The sequence below is a fragment of the Juglans regia genome, chromosome 11 (assembly GCF_001411555.2).
Source record: "Juglans regia cultivar Chandler chromosome 11, Walnut 2.0, whole genome shotgun sequence".
Classification (NCBI taxonomy): domain Eukaryota; kingdom Viridiplantae; phylum Streptophyta; class Magnoliopsida; order Fagales; family Juglandaceae; genus Juglans; species Juglans regia.
Window position 1 is genome coordinate 8,244,826 of NC_049911.1, and position 25,580 is coordinate 8,270,405.

Here is a 25,580-nt window from a genome sequence, read left to right on the forward strand (position 1 = left end):
AAATTAGAATAGTAGCCGACCATATCTTGAAAATAGGGTTACCCCTCTTCAAACAATCTGATCACCATTTTGGAGTGGCGAGCAACCAACCTTGTATTCTTATTTTAAATTTTGAATTTGTTTTTAATTTCAAGTGTAGGCGGGACATTTTCTCATTTATTGATGAAAAATTGATGTCTCAAATTTTGGTTGAAGAGTGAAAGATCTTAACTTATTACACCAAATCATAATTGAAGATAAATTTTAAAAGAAATGGTATTTTACCATATAGGATGGTGTGCCACATTTTGATTGAGATCATTCTTTTAAAACTATTAAAAGGTCACATTTAAATTAAGATCGTTTATGTATATATATATAAGAGTAATGCTACATACAGTCATGGAGTACATAAATGTTGTACAGTCGTTTTGAAAAAGTGTAGGGTCTAATATTAAAAAGTTAATTTTTTTTTCACGTGGATCTCATATTTATTCATTTTTTTTAAATAATTGCATGACGATTGTACACTCAAGATTGTAACTATCATTTCTCTATAAATAATATCTCTTGAGATCAATGTATCAAATGCTAATTAATTAAGAAATAAAAATAAAATAAAAGAAATGAAATGCTTTTAGTACTCTAAAAGGATTGGTTCTCCAACCCTACCTATAATATCTTTATTTAATTTTATTTTATTATATTAGTGGATGGATAGGATTAACCTAATATTCCCGTTATCTTTGTTTTCAGACTAAGCATTAGCTTTATCTATATATGTCCGAACCTTCAAAGCAGGCAAACACCTACAATTACGAAATAGGATTGTCAGGTTGTATGAAATGTCAACATGCATGCATAATGCAGAAGAAAACAAAAATTTAAATAGCTCTACAAAAATATATATATGTAAAAGAGCTAGAAGACCCATGCACGCAACATCTCGAAAGCTGCATGGGGAACTAACAACTCATCTTCTAGAAAACAAATAGGGTAAGTTATTGCATGCACATCTTTATTAAATAAAATTTAAGTTATAACTTGCAAAGTTAGAATAAAATTTGAATAGTAAGGTATTCTTAGATATTTTATGAATGGTAATGAAAAAGTAATGATAGAATATTAAATAATAATAATTAATAATAAAAAGTATTTAAAAAGTAATAATAAAATAATAAATAATAATAAGATATTCTCAAGAATACTCAAACAAAAGCTAAATGTCAAATTTTTATTGGGTGACGAGTGTCATTATATAATATCTGCACCAACCAATCAAAGGTGGTTGACTGATACATTGATGTCACGTGGCAATCCACCCATTATTTTTTTTAAGGAGAGATTGACATAAATACATAATTTTAATTTTCTTTTTAAATTTAAGTATTAATTTTACGAAAATTTAAAACTCATGTCTTGAATTGTTAAACAAGAAATCCTAGATACTAATTTGCAATTTATAACCAAAAAAAGAAAAACAAAAGTGATCTTAGCACGTTATATTAATTTAGAGTAGTGCTACTGACACAAACACTGATTCACTACAAAAAAAAAAAAAAAAAAGAAGGAATGCTATAGAAGTAATTTGATTGTCCATTTAATACATTGAAAAACTTGTTTCATATATTATCCAATCATTTTTTATTAATACAATCTCTACAATCTCGCTATGAACTCAACAACTGACATTGTAAATGGAGGTTGACTAAGCCACTAAAGATTAGGATGTTTGGGAAAATGAGAACTTAATCCATCTCCTTTTAACATTTAAACACTACTCAACACATACTTTCAATTGTAAGCCTTCAATATTTCTCTTTATTTATCTAATCATTACAATTTTTTCAAACTTCTAAATAAAATACAAAAAATAAATTATTTTTTAAAATCTTAAAACAAAAATTAAATATTTTAACTTTATAATATTTTTATTTAAATTTTTTTCTCATTTCATAAAATCCCATAAAACATTTTAATTCAAACTATTTCACTACTATGTACAGATCATTTCATTACTATTAATGATTTTTTTTTTATCTCATTTCATCCCAGCATTTCTAAATTAAATGCAAGGCATTGATATCCCCAACAAATCTGATGAACGAGCTGGGTGATACGTGTTAGTGTATACATATATATATATATATATATATATATCTTAGATTATATCTAATATTCTTAGAATATTATGATAATATTCTTAATTATCTGTAATTAATTTAGGTTAGAATATTTCCTCCATCATTATAATATTTCCTTATTTACTTTGGCCATATTCAACTATATATAGACCTATTTTGTACAGTTTTATTCACAGAAAATATACATGTATTATTTTCTATTTCAACAATACGGAAGGCATGATAGACGAACATATAGCCCACATGCACTAGTTGTACAAGATGATCCTAGGAAACGGCCATGGTCGACTGAAAAAAAAAAAAAACATGGTAAACAGAAGTAGTTTAAGGTGCAAGAACATGAAAGATTCAGCTTGCTGTAAAGGCTTTATTTTTTTAGTTGGCTTCGGGTTTACTTTCGTACATAGTCGCACTTGGATGCGTGGCACCAATAATTTTTTAGTTCATTCATGTTGTCAACAGAGCAGGTGAGTCAACATCGAACCACTATTGGCACCATCCTGAATTAATTCTCTATTTCATGATAATGTCTTTCATCTCCTAACCCAACTGACATAGATGCAGTACTGCAGGTTGACCAACTTGTAAACTTCTAGATTAATCTTTATAACAAACAAGAATTAAAGCTCATGACTAGAAGACACGTTTTTAGTGATCTTAATCAATTGAGTATCGTAAAATTAATATAATGCTAATTAAGAAGCAGAGCTCTTGATTTAGACCTTTCAGTCCACCGGTTTTTATGATTACGATCTACGACCCAATGGATTGCTGTTTTCTGTTAAAAATAAGGGAACTTAAAGCTGATGCATTATCATGATGAACAAGCAAGCCCATGCTTGGAAAAGCTGCTTACCCATTCCAAGTCTCTGGTTACTTTTTGGGTTCCTTTTTCTTTGACATTAATGTAAAGCTAGATAGATACCAACTCCAACTTTTTTGTTCCCTTCCCAGTTTTTTGCTCTCTTTCCCTCTCCCTCTCTCTCAATATATACGTAGGACTTTGTCAAATGTCTACAAAAAGTTTCCCCTATAAATCCCCCCTAATGCCATTCATCAGCTTTCATCATAGTAGGTCCTGACCATTTCTCTGCGAGTGTTTTATACAGAGAGGGGTCTTGATCTTGAAAGTATTGGGACAATTGGGACAAAAAGAGAGAGATAAAACTAATAATGTCTCAGTTTACGAAGCTTTTCTTAGTTCTCTCTCTTTTTGCCTTTGCTCCCCTTTGCTGCTTCTCTGGCAAGACCCATGGGGGTTACCTCTACCCACAGTTTTATGATCACTCGTGCCCAAAAGCTCAACAGATTGTGAAGTCCATAGTGGCCAAGGCTGTGGCCAAAGAAGCTCGCATGGCGGCTTCATTGCTTAGGCTCCATTTCCACGATTGTTTTGTCCAGGTCTTCCAACTTCCCAAAACTCATCTCATTTAACAGGTTATAAAGACTACACTGCATTATCCATGCATGCATGTCAACTTATATACAAAAAAACTCTTCATATTTTGCAGGGCTGCGACGCATCCCTATTGTTGGACAGCAGCGGAAGCATAGTCAGTGAGAAGAGGTCGAACCCAAACAGGAACTCTGCTCGAGGATTTGAAGTTCTGGACGAGATAAAATCTGCTTTGGAGAAACAGTGCCCACAGACAGTATCTTGTGCTGATATTGTAGCTCTAGCTGCTAGAGACACCACTGTTCTAGTAAAGTGACACATTTTTATAGTCTAATTGTCATAATTTTGCTGCATGACAGAATAAGCGAAAATATATTTTGCATCCCTAAACTATATAAAAGAAAATGAGTTTTTTGCTCAGTCCATTGAGATTTTTGATACTTAATATTGAACGTGCAATGTGTTAATTTTGTCAGCTTTATAATTTGTTGTTGGAAGAAAATATACTTTTACCTAAAAACAACTTTTGGCTAGCCAACATATGTGTGTATAATCAGAACTTGACCATGTTTTGAATATGCAGAGCGGTGGACCCAGCTGGGAGGTTCCATTAGGAAGAAGGGACTCCAGAAGTGCAAGCTTGAGTGGCTCAAACAACAACATCCCTGCTCCAAACAACACATTCCAGACTATCCTCACCAAGTTCAAGCGACAAGGACTTAATGTCGTCGATCTTGTTGCACTATCCGGTAATATTTAAAGAGCTAGCTTGAACCTACCATTGTGCCAAACCATAATCTGGGTCCTTAATTTAAGGATAAATGACTGATGGAATGGGTGTGGAGGAGTCTAAATTACCCAGAACACACGTGATTAACCTGGTTTAACTTCAAAACAAAGTCACCATCAAAATTAACCTGGTTTAATTCAGTATGGCAAGAAGATTATTGAAGTTTGAATAATTGTTATGCAGGGAGCCACACGACAGGAAATGCCCGTTGCACCAGCTTCAGGCAGAGACTCTACAACCAGTCAGGCAATGGGCAACCCGACAGCACATTTGATCAATCGTATGCTGCCCAATTGAGAACCAAATGCCCGAGATCAGGTGGTGATCAGAACCTATTTTTCTTGGACTTTGTCAGCCCAACAAAATTTGACAACAGCTATTTCAAGAACTTGTTGTATTCTAAAGGCCTTTTAAGCTCTGATCAAGTTCTTCTCACAAAGAACGAAGCATCCATGGAATTGGTGAAGACATTTTCAGAAAACAACGAGCTGTTCTTCGAGCAGTTTGCCCAGTCCATGATTAAGATGGGAAATATTTCTCCATTGACAGGCTCAAGGGGAGAGATTAGAAAGAATTGCAGGAAGATTAACTCCTGATTAGCTCCATTATAATACTGCAGTTCCATCGAGTGTTGTGTGCTTTTCCTGCAATGTATTCCTGATTAGTTAATAATATCAAAACTGCTACGTACAGCCGTCCTATGTAAGCGGCTTGCAAACGGCTTTAAAAAAATAATAATAAATAACAAAACAGAGTTTTGTTTGTTTTGGATTCCCACTTCGGTGCTCTAGTCAGTGGACATCAATCTTGTCTTCGGCGTAGTGTTGTTCCTCTCAGATCATAAACTTGCGTGGTCTTTGGCTTCTTGCGTTGTGGTCTTCAAGTGGATCTGTGCTCACTCATATGTGTGGGTCATCTTCCACATGTGGGTCTTTGGCTTTATATCAGTGCAGACTTCCATGGAAGGTATAAAATCAGTGCGGGTATTTGTTCCCTGAGTTTGACAGTAGTCTTCAAATCTTCAAGTGGGGGTGTTTTTAATACACAGAAAATCAACAGCACCCGATGACGTTATTTGACAGCGTTAAGTTCTACCTTTTTGAGTGAAGCTTTGCCGAGATCAATGCCGCAGAAGTCGGAGAGCTAGACAAGATAGAGCAGAACATCTGAAAGCACCCGAGAGCACTGTCTCCTCCTCTTTCCAATCAGGCAGTCCCTTCGGAACCTCTCCTTTCCACTGGAATCTCCCAGAGAGTTCTCCAATTGCACCCACCTAGCGAGGACGATATATAATCACAACCCCATAAACATGAAACCGCCTTTTTTACATTAATTTTGTTCTGCAAATGGTACATAAAAGCAAAAGGGAAATGGTGAAAATAAAGTGGGTTCCAAAGATCATAGGTAACAAAACAAAAAGGAAAATCTATTTTGCAAGGTTGGTCAAGTTTGACTCTGGTTAGAAAGCATTCACCTGATCAACTTAACTAGGACTTTAAGAAGTAAAAGGAGAAGGTGTATAATAATATATATTCAAGAAAAAATGGAAGCTCGTCCACTTGCAAGCAGCAGCAAGATACGTGATACAAAGGGAAGAAAACAGAGAGAGTAGAGAAAAGAATATGAAAAGAATCAAGATTGAACTTTATTTATTTTGTTGTGTCTTTACATTCTAAGTCCTACAAAGGGAAGAAAACAGAGAGAGTAGAGAAAAGAATATGAAAAGAATCAAGATTGAACTTTATTTATTTTGTTGTGTCTTTACATTCTAAGTCCTCTGTATTTATAACCAGAGAATAGAAAAAGGAAGTGAAAGATGAAATAACAGAAGTAACGGAAATAACAGATAACAAACTAACTATTACATTCATCAATTGAAATTATTACACGTGTTGCAGTATATCATGTATTTATCTGTGGTAGTCCCCCTCAAGATGATGTGTATATATTATGCACATTCATCTTGGATAAAAGAACTTCAAATGATTTAGAACCCAAAGGTTTGGTCATTAGATCAGCAATCTGATGAGCAGAAGAGACATGTAAAGTAGTGATCAAACCCTCTTGTAACTTCTCACGCACCAAATGACAGTCTATTTCTATGTGTTTAGTACGTTCATGATAGACTGGATTGGCTGCTATGTGAAGAGCCCCTTGGTGATCACAAAATAAGAGAGCTGGTTGAGTGTGTTGTTGGTGCAGATCAGCAAGTAAGGCTTTGATCCAAATAATTTCACAAACAGTGAATGCCATTGATCTATATTCAGCCTCAGCTGAAGATCTTGATATTGTGTGTTGCTTCTTGGATTTCCATGATACAAGAGAATCCCCAATGAAAACACAATAGCCACTTAGTGATCTACAAGTATCTGGACAACTAGCCCAATTTGATTCTGAAAAAGCTTTGATATGAACCTTTGATGAAGCTGGAAACATTAGACCTTGTCTAGGAGCAGACTTGAGATATCTCAATATTCTCATAGCAGCTTGTAAATGGGGCATTCGAGGGCTATCTAAGAATTGACTAAGGTGATGTACTGCAAATGTAATGTCGGGGCTAGTATGAGTCAAATACAATAACCTCCCAATTAGCCTTCTGTAAGCTAAAATATCATCCACTAATTCACCATCATCTTTTGATAACTTCACATGAGTATCCATAGGAAACAAAGCTGGTTTTGCAGCAAGTAAACTAGAATCTGAAATGAGCTCTAGAGCATACTTTCTTTGAGATAAAGGGATGCCCTTTTTTATCTAGCTATTTCTATGCCAAGAAAAAATTTTGCTGGCCCCAAATCTTTCAGTTTGAATTCAGCACTTAGAGATTTTTTAACAATCTTAATTGCAGCTACATCACTACTTGCTAGCAGTATATCATCTACATATAACAACAAGGCAACAAATGAGCTTCCTTCTTTCTTAGTAAACAAGGAATAGTCAGCCTTTGATTGTGAGAATCCCATGTTAAACAGCACAGAAGTGAACTTGGAATTCCACTGTCTTGAAGCCTGCTTTAAACCATATAGAGACCTTTGTAATTTACATACTCTTTTGTCCCCCTTGCTAAGATAACCTGGAGGAGGCTTCATAAAAGCTTCTTCATCTAACTCCCCATATAGGAATGCATTATTAACATCTAGATGAAAAATCTGCCAATTGTATATTGCAGCAAGTGACAGAACACATCTCACAGTCACCATCTTTGCAACAAGTGAGAAAGTCTCAAAAAAATCTAAGCCTTCTTTTTGAGTATACCCTTTGGCAACAAGTCTAGCCTTGTGTCTCTCTATTGAACCATCAGAATTGTATTTTATTTTATATACCCACATACAACCTATAGGAGTTTTATTAGGTGGTAATGTTGTGAGAGCCCAAGTGTCATTCATTTATAATGCAGATAATTCTGCAGACATAGCAGCTCTCCAATGAGCATGCTGGACAGCTTGGTGATAAAATGAAGGTTCTAATTCTGAAGAAATAACAACAGAGAAGGCTTTATGTGATTGAGATAATTTGGAGTAAGAAAGAACCTCAGATATGCCATATTTATTACCTGGATTAGTAGCAGGATCCTTGGTAGATGATTGAGAAGCAGAAGTAGCTAAATTGCAATGATAGTTTTGCAAATAACTAGGCATCTTGTGCTGTCGAGTTGATTTTCTCAAGGGTAGAAATTGATTCTCATCATGTAGAGGTAAATTGGTACTAGATTGAATGACTGAATCAGGAAAAGGAATTTCTAATTGCAGTGTTGCAGGATGGATTAGACTTTCATTGAAATCTAGAACTGGTTTTGGAAGAACTAAGATTGAATTCTCTGAAATGTTATTTGACTGAGATGTGTTTTCAGTTATGGAATTTGTATTTGAGTGAGATGAAAAAGGAAATAACGATTCATGAAATATGACATCTCTGGACACAAAGAATGTTTTCTGTTCCAAATCATAAAGTTTGTAGCCCTTTATACCAAATGGATATCCTACAAAGATACATTTTCTTGCTCTTGGTGAGAATTTTGATCTGTTTTTGTTAAGGGTTGATGCATAACAGAAACATCCAAAAACTTTTAAATGATGATATGTTGGAACTGAATTGTACAAAATTTCATGTGGAGATATGTTATTCAAAATTAAGGAAGGAATTCTATTAATAAGATATGTTGCAGCAAGTAAACATTCTCCCCAGAAAATCAAAGGTATGTTTGATTGGAACTTTAAAGCTCTTGCTACATTTAATAAATGTTGATCTTTTCTCTCAACTATAGAGTTTTGTTGAGATGTTTCTACACATGACACTTGATGTAAAATTCCTTTTGAATTAAAAAAAATTGTCATTCTAAACTCTAAACCATTATCAGATCTCACACATTTTATTTTTGTTCCAAACTGTGTTTCAACCAGATTATAAAAAGCAATGAAGATATTTTGAACTTCAGATTTTGTTTTCATTAAGTAGATCCAAGTAAATCTAGTGTGATCATCCACTAAGGTAAGAAAGTATCTAGAACCATTATGAGTTGAAACAGAAAAAGGACCCCAAATATCAGCATGAAGAAGATTGAAAGGAGAACTTTTATTATATGAGTGAGTCTCAAAAGAAAGCCTTTTCTGTTTGGCTAGAGGACAAACTGAACAATAACCATCATGTTTGTCTGAAAAACTAACATCGGATACATTCTTTGAAAGAAAATTCAATCGAGACATAGAAGGATGTCCTAATCTACCATGCCAGATTTTGGAATTTGTAACAGAATTCACAGTGTTTGATTTTTGTGGAAACTCAACAGCATAAACACCTAGTTGTTGCAAGATGTATAGCCTAGCAGACTTTCTAGCAATCCCAATCATCTTCCATGAGGTAAATTCCTGAATAAAACAAATATCAGGTAGGAATATAAAAGTGCATTTATGTGATGAAGTAAGTTTGCTAACTGAAAGCAAATTATATGAAAAAGATGGTACACAAAGTACATCTTTGAGGATTAAATTTTTAGACAATTTAAATGTGCCAAGATGAGTAACAGGTACAGTTTTTCCATTTGGAAGCTTAACATAAGTGTTTAAAGACTTTGTTATGGAGGTAAATATATCAATGGAATGAATAATATGGTCTGTAGCACCAGTGTCTAAAATCCAAATATTCTGAGAAACTGGAAAACAATTTGAAGAGATACTGGAAAATATCATACCTTGGGTAGTTTGAAAAGGATTATTGGAAACAACATTGGCTGCTTGATGAGTGATGGTTTCATCAGATTGTGAGTGGATTAAAGCCAACAATTTTTGACAGTCCTCTGGAGAGAAAGGCATGTTATTATAAGACTCAAAAGGTGTATCAAGAGGTTGGCTCATGATTTGGTTTGCTGATGAAGACCTCCATTTCTGTCGAGAGTTGGTAGATTTGAAGCCTGGAGGATACCCGTGTATTTTGTAACATTTATCAACCGTGTGATTAGTCATCCCACAATGAGTGCAAAGCAATTTTGTCCTGAAGAGTTGGAATCTTGCATTTTACTCATAAGAGCAATGGTGTCAATCGTACTAGTTCTGCTGATCTCTCTTTGTTTCTCTTCTTGAACTATTAAAGAAAATACTTTGTTTATCTCTGATAAAGGTTCCATCATCAGAATCTGTCCTCTAACATGAGAAAAACATTCATTCAATCCCATTAAGAATTGAATGACATGTTGCCTATCTTGATATTTCAAGAACTGTCGAATAGCATCACATGTGCAAGTTCTTAAAATACCACAAGAACAAGTAGGAATTTGATTGTAATCAACCAATTCATCCCATAAAGACTTGAATTTCGTATAGTAATCTCTTACCGACATATTTTCTTGAGTCAACATCGATAAATCTTTCTGAAGTTGAAAAATTCTTGGCCCATTTCCTTGTGTGAACCTATTTTTGAGATCTTGCCACATATCTTTGGCAGTTTGTGCACAAATGATACTGGCCCCAATTTCTCTTGATACAGAACTGATGATCCAAGAAGGTACCATGTTGTTGCATCTTTCCCATAGAACATTCGAAGCATCTGTTGAAGCTGGTCGAATTATCAATCCATTTACAAATCCAATTTTATTTTTTGCCTTCAATGCCATTATCATGGATCTGCTCCATGCATGGTAATTTTCCCCAGTAAGAACATTGGACACAAAGATTGCACCTGGTGAATCACCATTCTGTAAATGGTATGGACTGCTCTCCATATTCGTAGAGTTTGAGACAAAAGCGGAAACTGAATCTGATTCAGTAGACATGGATTCTCTTACACTGATACCGTGATACAAAGTGAAGAAAACAGAGAGAGCAGAGAAAAGAATCTGAAAAGAATCAAGATTGAACTTTATTCATTTTGTTGTGTCTTTACATGCTAAGTCCTCTGTATTTATAACCAGAGAATAGAAAAAGGAAGTGAAAGATGAAATAACAGAAGTAACGGAAATAACAGATAACAAACCAACTATTACATTCATCAATTGAAATTATTACACGTGTTGCAGTATATCATGTATTTATCTGTGATACCAAAATATATGGTGGAAACATGAAATCATTAGAACTTCCCTAACGATCCAACTAACTTAAGTTGTATCTTTTTTGGGTCAAATCTTCAAAAATCCAGGAGTAGGAAAAAAATATGCAATGATTCTCCATCTCTGTGATCCTCCTCCCTCTTCATGCAAGAAATGGTCTTGAAACAGTCTAACAGATATGAACCAAACAGCCATAAGAGAGAGGAATAATAATTTCAGAAGGGTTTGCGTGTGTTTGAGGGAGAGTCAGAGACTGCACATACCAGAGCGAGAAGAAGGTTTCTCGGGCTATGGAACTGCTCAATCTCTTTCCTTGCCAAACTCAGTCATCTTTTTCTTGAGAAGATCGAGAGTAACAATTTCACCTTCTGGAGCCCCAGTCATCTCTGTATAATCTCTCTTTCTTTTTTTCCCTTCTCAAGAACAAATATAACAAAAGAAAATGACAGTAAAAGAGAGCAAAACAAAGGGGCCAAGAGAGGGAAAAACTGAGCAACAGTTGGCTCAAACCCCAAAAACCAGGACATGGCTTCGTCAAATTTTTTCAAAATGCTACGTTTTATTTTTTCCATATCAACACCATTTACGCACCGCTTACATGAGGCGATTGTATTCAGTATTTTACATTTACTTTTTCAAACTTTGTAACGTAAGGGCTCTCAACAGACTCTCATGGTGTGTAAGAATTTTTCACAAACACCTAATGTTCAATTGTCTTTATGGTAATCAGAGCCTTGTGCAAGAACAAGAGAGCCTTACTCCCATGGCGTCAATCTCACTTTCGGTCAACAATTTCATGACCATACGGTTGAACCAGGGGAATTACCCCTTATGGTGGGAGCAAGTCGTGGCCTTGGCTGAGAGCCAAGACCTCATGGGACACCTCACAAATGTTGCCTCCCCTCCACCGTATGATCTCATCCCCGATGAAGCCACAACAACCAGTCATAAAGAACTAAGTTCTACATACTTGAGATGGAGGAAATCTGACCGACTACTCCGTGGATGGATTATAGGTACCCTCTCCAAGGAGTTGCTTGGCTTGGTGGTCGGGCTTGAGAGTTCATATCAAGTCTGGCATGCCCTTCAAGAAGCCTATGCCCAAGAATCCCAAGATAGGGATTTCCAGCTTACTCAACAATTGACATACATGAGGAAGGAAGCCACGAAGTCGCTGCTAGATCACCTCCAAAGCTTCAAGATTGTGTGCGACCACCTAGCTGCAATCGAACGTCCCATGAGCGATAATATGAACGTTTTTTCCCTCCTCAACAGCTTGGGTCTGAAATACTAACCCTTCACCACCTCCCTGCTCAAGCCGCCGATGCCCTCCTACGCCGAGCTTGTGCTATTGTTGCAAGGATACGAGATGCGAGACTCAACTTCATGAATCCTTCAACACACAGGCGTACGCTTTCGCAGATGGGGTGGGGGGCTCGGGTCTAAGGGGCTTGGGGGGGGGGGGGAGGGGGAGGGGGACCTCTTAACTAAACTAGCGTGGCATAGTGCCACGTCAATTTGTTGAATCCCTTTTGTGAGATCTCTATATGTCTCTAGCAGCCCTCATATTAATATATATAATATATATTATATAGGAAAATGATAGTCAAGAACCTTTTTATGCTCATTTGGCTGAAATTGTTTTAGCGCCAAGTAGTATGATCCATAAAAAACTAACAAAAGAGCAAAATGTCGTACTAATAACCAAATAGCCAGCTAGCTGAATTAAACATGAAAATAATAGATTACAATTTAGAGAAATGCTATAAGGAAACCTTACACCATACAATCTATTTAAACACACGCATGCTTAAGCATTAAGATATATAGAATGACAAAAATGATAAATCACATATTCATTAGGTGGATATGTGTGGTGTATGACTTCTATGTAGAATTTATCTAGAATTTACGGGCCTAGCTTGATCCGCTTAATTTAAGAGGTTGGATCCCGGACTTGATTTAACACAATCCAAATTTGACACTTGACATCTAGAGTTGACAATTAGAAAAATAGCAAGTTAGAATTGAGAACTTTAGTTATATGTGACAAATCAATTTTGACTCTTGTACAAATTTGAGACGACAATACAATTGTTAGCCTATAAGCAACCTTTCCTAGTCATGGAACATGCATGCAATACAATACTTGAGCCTCTTAGGGCCATTTGGCAGTTGAATGGATTTTGACACTCAAAGAAGTTTTCATTCCCAGACATACCATATTTGTAGTATAAAAATTCTTGAAGATTTCTTAAGCCACCAAAAACTCATATCCGATATGCAAAGCATACTATATTTAGAAATAATATTCTTCTAAAATTATATATATTAAAAAATGAGAATACTTCAATCACAAAGAGATTACACAAAAGTAAACTCACGAATTGATATGGTTTGATATAATACGTCAGATTATAAAGTTACTTTATAATTAAAGTAGCTATTATGAATTTCATAAAATTACATCAGTTTATAGATTTATTTTATATATTCTGTCTATAACAATTCTCTTTAAAAAAAAATGCAAAGCATCGGACCACGAGGTAGCTAGGCTAACCAACATGGGTGCCTCAGAGTGGCCATTACCTTTTAAAAGAACAAAAACAAAATTTTAAAATTCTATATTACGCCATCCATGAAAATCCCGTTACGAAACTTCTACATCCAAACATACTCACTACTTTTTATAAAACTCTATTAAAATCTCCTCCCAAAAAGTTTTCACGGTTATTAATAAGCATATTTAGACCGTTCAAAGAACTCTAAACATATGCAAAAAATAATTTAAAAAAACTAATTTCAACATACAAATCAAAGGCCCTTCGATTGACCAATGAAGCTGTAAATGAGTTAGTTGTTGTTGGGCCATGTTGATTGTCTCATAAAAGGGGTTGGAAATAAGTGAAACTTGTATTTTGGACGAGGGTCCTTGACACATATATGGGCCAATATTCCATAGGTTTCGAAACTTTTAAAGCCGAAGTTCTAAATTACAATGTTTCTTTCATGAAAGAAAAAATAAATAAATAAATAAAAAATAAGAAAAATCCTTGGGTTAAATTATGGGATATTTTCCTAAGAAAATGGAAAGCTAAAAACAAAAAGAAACATGCATCGATCATAAAAATATGGGAAATATTCTAGCAACATAGAAATTATACAAAAATAATCTTATAAATTGATGTAAATTGATGTCGTTCGTCAGATTGTAAAATTAATTTTATTATAAAATAAATCTAACAGATCAGATGAAATCAAATCAATTTATTTAATTGTTTTGCGTGATTGTAAAAGTTTATATTGCTGCCATACTATCGGTAATAATTTTAGCAAAATTTTCATGTAGGTTGCAATTTATCCACGCTCTCGCTATAAGAAGAAACGACAAAAAGTTACCCACTTATCTCAAGCAACTCTCCACGTTTGAATCTTCTCCGTATCAACATTAGGGTCTGATTTCGTACGTCAGATAGATCAACATGGTAGAAGACGGCAAAAACTATCAGTCCTATCTCTCTCATCGATTTGATAATCCGGGCAAGTTCAATCAAGCACCAAGTGTAGTTTCTTGAGTGAAATAGTACATGTATTCATAAAATGTATAAATATTATATAATTAATTTTTAAAAAAATGAAGTTTATTAGCAAAAAAAATTAATTTTTTATTATGTAAATCCGATATATACTTATTTTTCTTAAAAAAATTACACGACTTTAAAAATACTTTTAATAGCTTTGAGCCTTTGAGAAATATGATTTCCTCGTAGTCATCTTTAAAAACAACAATGCCCTTTCATTTTCAAATCATTACACAAATGATCTGCAAAACTCTTGTTACATCTCTGCTCGACCTTTTAGGTCAACAAGAATACTTATATTCCCACAGCTCTAGAGAAATTCGCTCACTTACATTAGCAAGACTATACATCCCAACGATAAGTGTTAACGTCTAAAAATAGTGTAACAGGTCGAAATGAGAAAAATAGTTATTATCGGCCCGCTGAGACTATTCGGGCCTCGATCGGTGTAGTATGGAGCTCCCGGCGGTAGTCCAGTGCAGCTATACGGTGTTCGTGCATACACCCCTAGCAGTGAGAAGTAAATAAATGTATAAAAAATATAAAGACGGTGACACACAGATTTACGTAGTTCAGCGTAATGCTTATATCCACAAGAATTTGGAAGAGGAGGATTGACTATAATATACTTGTTTTACAATCTCTCATCTTCGTTGTACAATAAAAATCTAAACTTTATCTTCTGGTAGAGATCTTTTTCTGGTTGTAGTCCCAATAGTAAAGTTGAAGAAGCTAAAGAAATTGAAGTCCCTGTGAAGTGGTCTCACTAATCTGATCTCTTCTTTTTATTCTCTATCCTTTACTTTATGTCATATCTCCATTTTCTTGTATCACATCTTCACTTTCTCCTTACACATTTCTTCTTCTCAAGTTTTCCCCTCCTTTTATTTTTCTTTCTTATCTACTTAAGAGACCCTCTCCTTGGACTGAGCCCAGAGCCCATTATGGGCCTGATATTTTATCCCCTCAGCAAAACATATTAATTGAAAATACAGGGATTCTTTAAAAAGAAAAACAAAACACATAAATAAATAACGCTTACCTCTACAAAACCTTAGGGGCATTTCCCAGAGGGTTTTATGCCTCCGTGAAGTTTCAAAGCCATGGGAGCAGTTCGGAGCTAATTCACCTGCAACCAATGCTCACATAATTCCTATCCCTATTTACCCAGAATCTTAAATTTCCAGAAAAATGAGGTATTTACGATTCATCTCCCATATTCAAAAATCATTTCGCCAAAACCCTATCCCCGATTTCCCTCCATCCACTAACCCTAGTATCTTGGCCCTAATCCAATCCAAAACCTCATCTTCTCGATCCTCGTGTTTGTTGAATTCTAAGCGTGGGTGCACCTCTTCTGTACAAGAGTCGAAATCGGCCCCCTCTGAGAGGGTCTCGGAGATCGTCGACGAGCTCATGGGCCTCACACTGCTCGAAGTTTCGGACCTCGTGGAGGTTCTGCGCGAGAAGTTGGGCGTCACTGAGATGCCGACGATGATGGTGATGATGCCCGGGATGGTGCCTGGGGCTTTAAAGGGCGCGGCGGGAAAGGGCGGTGCGACGCCGAAGGCGGAGGAGAAGGCAGAGAAGACGGTGTTCGATGTGAAGCTCGAAGGGTTCGAAGCCGCGGTGAAGATCAAGGTGATTAAGGAGGTGAGGACGTTTACCGACTTGGGGTTGAAGGAGGCGAAGGATTTGGTGGAGAAGGCGCCGACCCTGTTGAAAAAGGGGGTGACCAAGGACGAGGCCGAGAAGATTATTGCGAAGTTAAAGGAGATCGGCGCCAAAGTTTCGATGGAATGAGGTAATGTACTCTTGGACTTTTATCAAATTTTGATTTTATTTCCGGACAATTACTCTTGCGTTGAAGTTTTTTATGCTGGATAATTGTAATGACAATATGATTGAATTGATCATGATGAGTTGTTCTGTAGGAGTTGGTTCCGAATATATTTTGGTTGTAATCTATGTTTCATTTGTCCCTTGAGTGTCTGGCGCGCTCACCCACTTCAATGGTGCTAAGAGAAAATCCTTACTTATATACTTGTACCTGGCTGGAAGAGATAGTCTTTTGTTTTACTTGTTGAGTGTTGCTCAATGGATGTGTTTTGCTTGTACAGCTGATATGATCAACCAATATATGGAAGGTGTTCTTTTCCTGGAATTAAACGGTTGTAAGATAGTATATCCTTAATGGGGGCTTTGGCATGGTTAATCTTCAATTATAGCACCACACTATGCCATTTTGTAGGTGTAGCTAGACGCTTATGGCACTCTACTGAGGTTGCTTCTGCTCTTCATGCGAATATTTTTCCGTGTAGAAGCTGGGTGCTACAAATTTGATGAGCAAAATATGGAATATCATAAGCGTGACAAAATTGAAATTATCTGAGTAAAGAGTATGGGAAGATCAAATTGATAATGAGTTTGTAAAAACCCTTCTTCCTTACTCTTCCAAGTGGAATATAGTTGTTTGAATAATCATAAACCAGGAGAAAGAATTTGTTAAATTAGAAGTGAGATCTAATATTGGAAATAGAAATCTTGTTAATAAGATATTAACATTTAATGGAAACAAAATTCTACAATGGAGGCTGCAGGTTGCTATGTTTTTGCAAGTTGGCAGTAGCTTTTGGTTTTGATGATTAGGACTGAGTAAATCTTATACTCAATAGAGGAGTCTGCATTACTGAGGTGCAATGGGTAATGATGTTATAAATGATGTTGATTGATAGAAAGAAATGTAAGTCAATCGTGCTTGGCTGTGATCATCGTACCTTTCCCATCTGAAGCAAAATATTGTTTTCCATATGTATGTACCAAAACATGTTTGAATCAATTCTTCCTGCCTTCTTTTTCATCTGGCATGTTAGAGCTCTTGAACATAGAGAAATTAGAGGAAGGATGTCTAGTTATAAAATGAATGTACATGATGCTTCTATAAAAAAAAATTTTGATCGGAAGTTGTTTAAAAATGTTTTAGGCTCTAAGTCTATTGGGCTACAAGGAAGCTAATGGAATTTGAGCAATCAGAGTCTGATTAAGGTGCACATTGATTTGTTAAGATGCACTAATGGTCCACATTTTCTTTATAATTTGGAAACATGTTACTTGTCATGTGTCAAGTGGCAACACATACACAAACAGCCTCATAACTGGCTAATGTTTCAAGGCAACAGTGTTACACAACATATATCTTGCTCGGCAATTTCAAGACCTTACATTCAGTTTTAGGTTGTGTTTGGATGTTGAAGTGAGTTGAGTTGAGTTGAGTTGAGATGATAAAATATTATTAGAATATTATTTTTTAATATTATTATTATTTTGAGATTTGAAAAAGTTGAATTGTTTATTATATTTTGTGTTGGAATTTGAAAAAGTTGTAATGATGAGTTGAGATGAATTGAGAGGAGTTTGGTAACCAAACGAAGCCTAATTTTTGGTTTAGGTTATGCAGGAGAAGAGGATGAAGACCGCAAAGTGTGAGGCTTTATGATACAGATTATCAAGATGGAGGATTGCAGATACTAACGTACCACACTTGAATTTCTTCATATCTGCTTTGCTAAATTTCTGACCGGTGGAAAAAAAAAAATTTCGAGCAAGTTGCATTCTATTGTTCCTAGCTTGCATTTCCGGTTGAACTTTCTTAAAGACTCTTTTCACCCGTCGTGGAATTGGTTATTTAGGATGGATACGTTCATTTCATGGACCTTTTAGAGTTGTACCTTGCATATCTTTCCGATGGCTTCCAAGGCCAGCAATAAACCTTTGCAACTTGACACAACTGAATGAAAGGAGGCCTAAAAGATTGAATGGAGGTGGGTGTGACTGGATGGTATGTTTAATGTTTTAATCCTTCTTTCTTGATCGTTATCTTTTAAACAGTGCTGTACATTGCAGCCCTCGAAGTTTATGTGTTTTAGGCTTTTTGCTCCAAAATCTGTGATTTTGAGTGTGGATGTAGCCCAGCATCTAGGCCAAGTTGATGTATTATTTGATTAGATCGAAGGCTTTCGGTCTCTAGAGCAAGGTCTTTAACGCATTCTAGTCTTGACTATGGGGCTTGGTGATGTGGCCGCTCACATAGGATTCGCATTCTAGTATTAAGCGGATTTGATTGATGTATGTTTCTGAATTTAAACATGTCTAATGTCTATTCAGCTAAAAGAAATCTGTATCCACCGTTGCGTGGAGGTCCCTTATCCTCAATAGCGATTTCAGAGTGAGGGATGCATGAATGCGTGGGAAAGATTTTTCGTCATGCCTAAATTTGACTGATTAATGATTTCTCATATAATCGTAAATCATATTTATTTTAATATACGTCTGCATATTCATGGCTTTCTTTTTTGCATTGACTCTTTGAATAAAAGAAAAGAAAAACATAGGTTGGATACAAGTGCAATTGGTATGTCTTTTTTTTTTTTTAATAATGGTGAAAGAGAGGATTAAGGCCAGTTTGGATCTCAAATCTATCTCAACTTATTTTATCTAATAATTATAATTTTTCTAATTTCAATACAAAATGTAATAAGCAATTCAACTTTTTCAAATTTTAAAATAATATTTTATTTAACTTTCATCTCAACTCAATTCAGTTTAACATCCAAACGTAACCTAAATCTTGGATTTTATATATATCATCCAGCTACTGTAAAAACTCTGCTTCGAATATAAGACAATTTGATCAAATTATGCAACGTGAATAGTCTTTTGTTTAAAGATTTTTAAATACGACTATTCAATTTAGTAAACCGTAGTAAATTTGCAAAGGAATGACAAAATTTCGTCCGAGACTTCTTGAGCTTTCTCTTGTTGTATAAAATGGTGACCGTCAAGAATAACAACATCGAGGTCAGGGACAAGTCTCTTGAAAGCATCCCCCATCACGTATTCCCTTGTACCAATGGATTCGAAACCGATATCTTTATCACCTATTATGAATTTTGTTGGAACAGTAATCTTTGATCCATGCCATGTTGCCAGAAGCTCCCAGTTCCTGTGACATTTTCATGTTACCACGTAAAAACAGAGTAATGGTTTTGTTAATCATACGGTCAAATAAAGCCAATTTGTATGGTCAATCCCATGCTGCCTCCAATATTGACATAAACTAATAGATGTCTACATATAAATTTACGAAGACTTGACCCGTCCTAACTTAGCAAGTCTAGATGTTTTATTTCTTTCATTCCAGTGCAGTTTGTAAGCATTCAATATTAAGGTTTAGAATTAGATGACGTGGTCCGAATAGAGAGATAGGTACGTGATGTGAGCTATACAACATTTAATGTTGTTCTTATTGTGTTTTCGAGTAAAAGAAACCCCAAAAATCATTTAATGCAGTTTCTATCTATCGTGGAGACGATCTATATTGGACTTGATCAATTTCTAATGGCAGCAGTAGAATGAACATTGGAAGAAAAGAGTAGGCCTTGAGGGCAGCCGGCCACCCACCCCCCGCATCTTTATGGGCATGGGCGAGGGGCCGAGTTTGGTCTCCGACTCCCCGGGCTATTCCCGCATGGGCATGTAACCTCGCCCGGATGTTGGGCGGGTGGATTGGCTTAGAGAGAGAGTCGAGACAAAGAGGCGAGAGGAGTGGGTTGAGCGGGGTTGATTTTTTAGTATTTTTACTCTAAAACAAAGTGGGCATGGTTTCATTTTTTTTTTTAATATATGTATTTATGTAATATTATATATATATATATATATATATATATATATATATCGCCGATGGGTGGGTGAAACCCGAGTGGGGGCAGTGCCCCACCCAGCATCCGCCCCTACTTTTCTGAGGCGGGGCCAGGGTGGGCCTGGTGGTGGTACTGAAATTAAGAAGAGAGAAGGTCGTCTTTCTGGACTTACAGGTTCATAGCACGATAATAATTGAGAGGACCAGAGAAGCCAGATTCCTGGAACTTGTCTGCATAGACCTGGAGTTCCTCTTCAGTAATCCATTTTGGCAACACCGATGGTGTCTCCAGATAATCAACGATCTCCATACCCAGAGGAGCTACCAGGTAGTCTGTCTTAGCTAGGCACAGAAACTTCTTCATCACTGTCAAATAATCATACCTTGCAAAAGCTCTTTCTGCTCTTCCTGGTTCCTAATCAACCAAACCCATCAATACAGCAACCTAATATGTCTCAGTACAAGGATGCAACAGATGTACATACAAACATAGTACCTGAAACTGACAGATGAAACACCCATCTCCGAACATTTTTCTGAAATGTTCAACAACTGCAGAACTTGGAGATCTTTGGAAGTATGGAGCAGATAAAGTAACTAGCCCCTTGACTCTGTCAGGCCTTAACAAGCTCAGATGCCACCCAGCAACTGCTCCCCAGTCATGTCCCACCACAAATGCCTTTTTCATTTCATAAAATCAACAAAAATCAAGAAAAGGGTATTACTAATTAACATAGAATTACACAAGCATGCATATAGTTGTTACCTGTTGTTCACCAAAATGGTCAAGTAGTCCTATGAGGTCACCCACAAGATGTATTACTGTGTAGGAATTGGGACTCAGAGGGCAATCAGAGTCACCATAACCTCTCAAGTCAGGAGCCACCACATGATAACCATGTTTGGCCAAAAAGGTAATTTGATGGCGCCATGAATACCAAATTTCTGGGAATCCATGAAGGAGGAGCACTAGTGGCCCTGTCCCTAGCTCTGCTATGTGCATCCATATTCCATTGGTTTTGATCCTTTGGTGATTCACCTCACTCATGTTTTCTCACTTTTCTCAAATCTTACAGAGAGGGAGAGAATGGTACTCTGAGATATCAATGGTGGGAATTCAGGGATAATTGAATCATATTAGGAAGTTGGTGAGCTTGCACATTAGTCAAACAAACTTAGGGCCGCCTCAATAGGTTCGGGGGCTAGGCTAAGATTTTTATTGAGGATTTTTTTTATTTTAAAAAAAAAATTAAAAAAAATTATTTTAATTTTAATTTTTACATTCCATTTTTATTTAGAAGTAATTCCAATCGTTTGTCAAGTAAAATTACTTATTAAGATTTTATATTATATTTTTAACTAATAACTAACTTAATTTTTATTAGAAAGTTATCGATTTAAAGAGTATTTTATCAAATCTAATTTTATAAGACTTGTTGTAGATTAAAAAAATTATACTATTTTTGGGGCCTTCTTCTGGCCTTAGACACCACAAAGGGAAAGAGAACTTTCAGCTTTCAGATATCAATTTGACTTTAAGGGTTCTTGCACAGAAGCTATGGCCAGAATTAATGGGGTACAGTATGGAAAATCATTGGCCGGTGAATCTGTATCATTCATAAATTTCGAGAAGAGCTTTGACGTTGTTGTCCAGCCTCGTTATTCAATTTTGTGTTAACTGATAAGAAATTTAATGATTTGAGATTAAAATAATTTGAAAGTTCGTGTCAATAAATACTATACAATTTAGAATTTAGAGGTTTGAAACAATTCTAGTTTTTACTTTTATAGCTCTTTATCTTTATTTCTTTGTGTTTAATTTATTAAAATTAGTGATCCAAAAAGATCATGCTAGACAATTATACAATTAAATTATAAAAAGAATAAGCCATATAATTTAGGAAGCAAGAGATTTGCTCTTATTGAATTATATAATTCATTCTTATGTTAAAATGATCGTAAATTTGGTAATATAGGTGTTAATGTCAAAAATTACACAACAAATCGAAAATGAAGAAAGAGTCATCTCCGACCTACATTGGTGATTCAGGCTTCAATACAATACTCGTCGCGTTCATCCATAATATAAACAATAGACAAGCGAATAAAAGACAATAAAAGAGAGACACAGAAATTTACGTAGTTATGCATAAAAGCCTACATCCACGGGTTGTTGGGGAAAAAATCCACTATATCAGGTGATGATTTTACAATGTCTCATGGCCTCACATATCACTCAATACAATGAGAGAATTTAGTCTCAGGCGAGTCCCTCTAGAGAATTGGTGGAGAGTACCTGGAGAGCCTGTAGAGAACCTGTCCAGAGTCCATCAAATTTGTGGGGGAGCTACTCCTTATATAGAGGTTATTTCCTTAGAATGATAGAGTCCAACTTGACTTGTGATATTTTTTCCTTTTAAGAGTCTGAGCCAACTTTTTTACTTTATCTCTTTGTCTTATCTCTTCCCTTAGTGATAGGTTCCCAAAAAGTTTGACCTAGTAAATTTAGTCCCTATTAGATGCTCTCAATTCTTAAGGTCAACTTGTTTATCAAGAAGGCTTTGAGAATGTTCAAGTCAACCATGGTGGAGGTAACCTGCAGAAAAAGAAATTCTGGTAATTGGTTCGTAGTTTTTCACTGTTATGTAATGGAGATCTCCATGAGTGGTTCTCAAGAAGAATTTATAAAATTTGTAGTAAGGGCCTTCTAGGATGGGCCCTTGTAAATTTTGTTTATAAGAACGTTTGCGTAGTGATTGTATGTGAATGTTTATCGTTATTAGAGTGTGTATATTTCGTGCTCGGTGATCTTTTTGGGTTTTTGGTGGCCTCAGTGGATTTTACCCCATGCTGTATTTTTTGTTGGTGTTTTGCCATTTTGATGTGGATGTAAGAGTTTGTTTGTAGTAACCCGTGCTTAAGTGATCAGGGTGCCCGTCGACCCCTAGATCCATCTTAAGCGGTTGTTGAGCCCGTTGACTCGTTCCCGAAGGATACCCGCACGAGGCAATTATAGAGCTTAGAGGCTCGTTCCTGAAGGTAACCCGCTTGCGGCGATTGTAGCGAGTGAAGACACTCGGATGTAAGTATAGAAAGAGATGTCCTCGACCGCGTAACTCTTGGCGATGGGCGTAACGGGAGAGATGTTCGACCGTATAGCCTTGCAAATAGGTGTGGCGGGAGTGATGCTCGACCGTGTAACCTTTCCAATTGGAGAAATGCGGGAGAGATGCTCGACCTTTCAGTTCTTGGCGAGAAGGTGTGGTGGGAGTGATGCTCGACTGCGTAACCTTACTGACTGGAGAAATGTGAGAGAGATGCTCGACTGCTTACTTTTTGGTGAGAATGTGTGTCAGGAGTGATGCTCGACAGTGTAACCTTACCGATTGGAGAAATGCAGTAGAGATGCTCGACCTCTCAATTCTTGGCGATGGGCGTAACGGGAGAGATGCTCGACCGTGTAGTATTGGCGAATAGGTGTAGCGGCAGATGCCCTCGACGAGTGGAGTGTAGCGGGAGATACCCTCAACCGCGTAACTCTTGGCGAGTGGTGTAACGGGAGAGATGCTCGACTGTGTAGCCTTGGCGAGGAAAGCGTAGTAGGAGGATGACTCTACCGCGTTGATGTTAAAATTGAGCTCAATTGCTTCGTTGTAGTAGGAGACAAAATGCGACCGCACTCTGTGGCGGGAGCTCGAGCTCTCCTTGTAAAAAATAAAAACCAAATAGGTTAAATTAAATAATTCGACTCATAAGTTTGAGGTATACAAACCGTTCGATGGCGGGAGAGGGTCGTGTGGTCTTCTGACATCCACGCTTGTTTGATGGTGATCTTTGGAGAGGTTCGTGTGATCTTTTGACCCCCACGTCTGTTCGTTTGCACCGCAAATGTATAACTTGACTTTTGGTTGCACTACGTCCTAAGAAGTTCTCACAAAAAACAAAATAGGTAAGTGTAATACAAATTATAAGTTAGAGATTTGCAAACCTTGGTTATCTTGCTCGGACTATTGCTAAGTAAAATTCATGTGAATGGCGTGGAAAATAATGTGTATGGCGAGGGGCCCTCTGCATGGTACTAGCGAGGAATACCTCATGTGGTGGGCAATTGGCGAGCAGAACTTTGTGGGCGAGCAATTGGCGAGCAGCGTGTGGGAGAGCAACTGGCGAGGAACACTTTGTGCGTTGCACAACTGGCAAGAAGTACCCCGTGGTTAAGCAATTGGCGAGCTGAACTTTGTGAGCGAGCAACACCGTGTGAGAGAGCAACTGGCAAGAAACACTATGTGCGTTGGGCAACGAGGGGATGGTTTGGTGGAGTGTTAAAATGTAAACAACAAGAAAAATAGTAGAGTTGAGGAGATCTTATCTAATGTTTCGATGACGATCTTATGAGTGTAGAATTCACATCATGCTGGGGTGTGGCGGGCAGCATATAATAAATATATATAAATATATATCTGTTTATTTTTTTGAGACGATTTTATGAACCAATGAATCTAAACTTTTGTAGATGATCCTGTGAGTCGGAGAATATCCTTCTCCCAATTCCGGTTTAGAGAAAAAGTCTATCCCACATACGGCGCCACCTGTTAATATAAAAAATTGCACAACAAACTGGAAAAGAAGAAAGAGTCATCCCTGACCCACTTTGGTGATTCAGGTTTTGATACGATGCTCGTCGCGTTCATCCATAACATAAACAATAAATAAGTGAATAAAAGTAAATAAAAGAGAGAAATATGAATTTACGTGGTTCAGCATAAAAGTTTACGTCCACAGGTAGCATGGGGCAAAATCCTCTATATCAAATGATGATTTTATAATGTCTTATAACCTCACATATTGCTCAATACAATGAGAGAATTTAATCTCAGGCGAGTCCCTCTAGAGAATTGGTGGAGAATGCCTGGAGTGCTTGTAGAGAACCTGTCCAGAGTACATCCGATTTGTGGGAGAGCTGCTCCTTAGATAGAGGTTATTTCCTTGGAGTGACAGAGTCAAACTTAACTTATGATATCTTTTCCTTTTAGAAGTCTAAGTCAACTTCTTTGCCTTATCTATTTCCTAACTTATCTCTTGGGTTTATCTCTTCTCTTAGTGATAGGTTTTCAAAGAATTCGACCCAATCAATTTAGTCCCTAACAATAGGTTACAAATAGTCTTAAATAATTTGGAAGGTCATGTAATGTAAGTTAAAGCCTTGTTTGAATTCAAAATTCACCTCAACTTATATCAAGTCATCACATTTTATCATTATAATTTTATCAAATTTTCACACAAAATATAATAAATAATTCAACTTTTTCAAATCCCAAAAAAAAATTTCTAAATTTCCACACAAAATATAATAAAAAATTTAATTTTTATTCTACTATTCATAAATCATCTCAACTTATTTCTAAATCCAAACTAGTCTAAATAATTTTAAAAAGTCGTGTCAATAAATTT

The 25,580-nt window shown here is 36.3% G+C and overlaps 3 protein-coding genes and 1 pseudogene across 4 annotated transcripts; 2 read left to right on the forward strand and 2 right to left on the reverse strand.

Annotated features, from left to right (window-relative positions):
• The first annotated feature begins 3,182 nt into the window (after positions 1-3,182).
• LOC108991997 (peroxidase 72-like) lies at positions 3,183-5,086 on the forward strand. Its single transcript, XM_018966432.2, has 4 exons — positions 3,183-3,524; positions 3,635-3,826; positions 4,103-4,268; positions 4,493-5,086. The coding sequence occupies exons 1-4, from the start codon at positions 3,297-3,299 to the stop codon at positions 4,903-4,905; spliced, it is 999 nt and encodes a 332-aa protein (XP_018821977.2). The 5' UTR covers positions 3,183-3,296; the 3' UTR covers positions 4,906-5,086.
• Positions 5,087-5,380: 294 nt separating this feature from the next.
• On the reverse strand, positions 5,381-11,234 carry LOC108991998 (annotated as a pseudogene).
• Positions 11,235-15,441: 4,207 nt separating this feature from the next.
• LOC108992044 (50S ribosomal protein L7/L12) lies at positions 15,442-18,643 on the forward strand. Of its 2 annotated transcripts, none has more exons than XM_018966490.2 (2): positions 15,442-16,235; positions 17,880-18,643. In XM_018966490.2, the coding sequence occupies exon 1, from the start codon at positions 15,623-15,625 to the stop codon at positions 16,232-16,234; it is 612 nt and encodes a 203-aa protein (XP_018822035.1). In that variant the 5' UTR covers positions 15,442-15,622; the 3' UTR covers position 16,235; positions 17,880-18,643. The 2 variants fall into 2 exon arrangements, with proteins under 2 accessions (XP_018822035.1, XP_018822036.1); XM_018966491.2 differs by having other exon boundaries at positions 15,458-16,235; positions 17,889-18,643.
• A 389-nt stretch (positions 18,644-19,032) lies between these two features.
• Positions 19,033-21,302, reverse strand: LOC108992066 (epoxide hydrolase A-like). The gene is made up of 4 exons (XM_018966518.2): positions 20,896-21,302; positions 20,626-20,808; positions 20,303-20,544; positions 19,033-19,433 (listed from the first exon to the last, which is right to left on the reverse strand). The coding sequence occupies exons 1-4, from the start codon at positions 21,175-21,177 to the stop codon at positions 19,181-19,183; spliced, it is 960 nt and encodes a 319-aa protein (XP_018822063.1). The 5' UTR covers positions 21,178-21,302; the 3' UTR covers positions 19,033-19,180.
• Between the last annotated feature and the right edge of the window lie 4,278 nt (positions 21,303-25,580).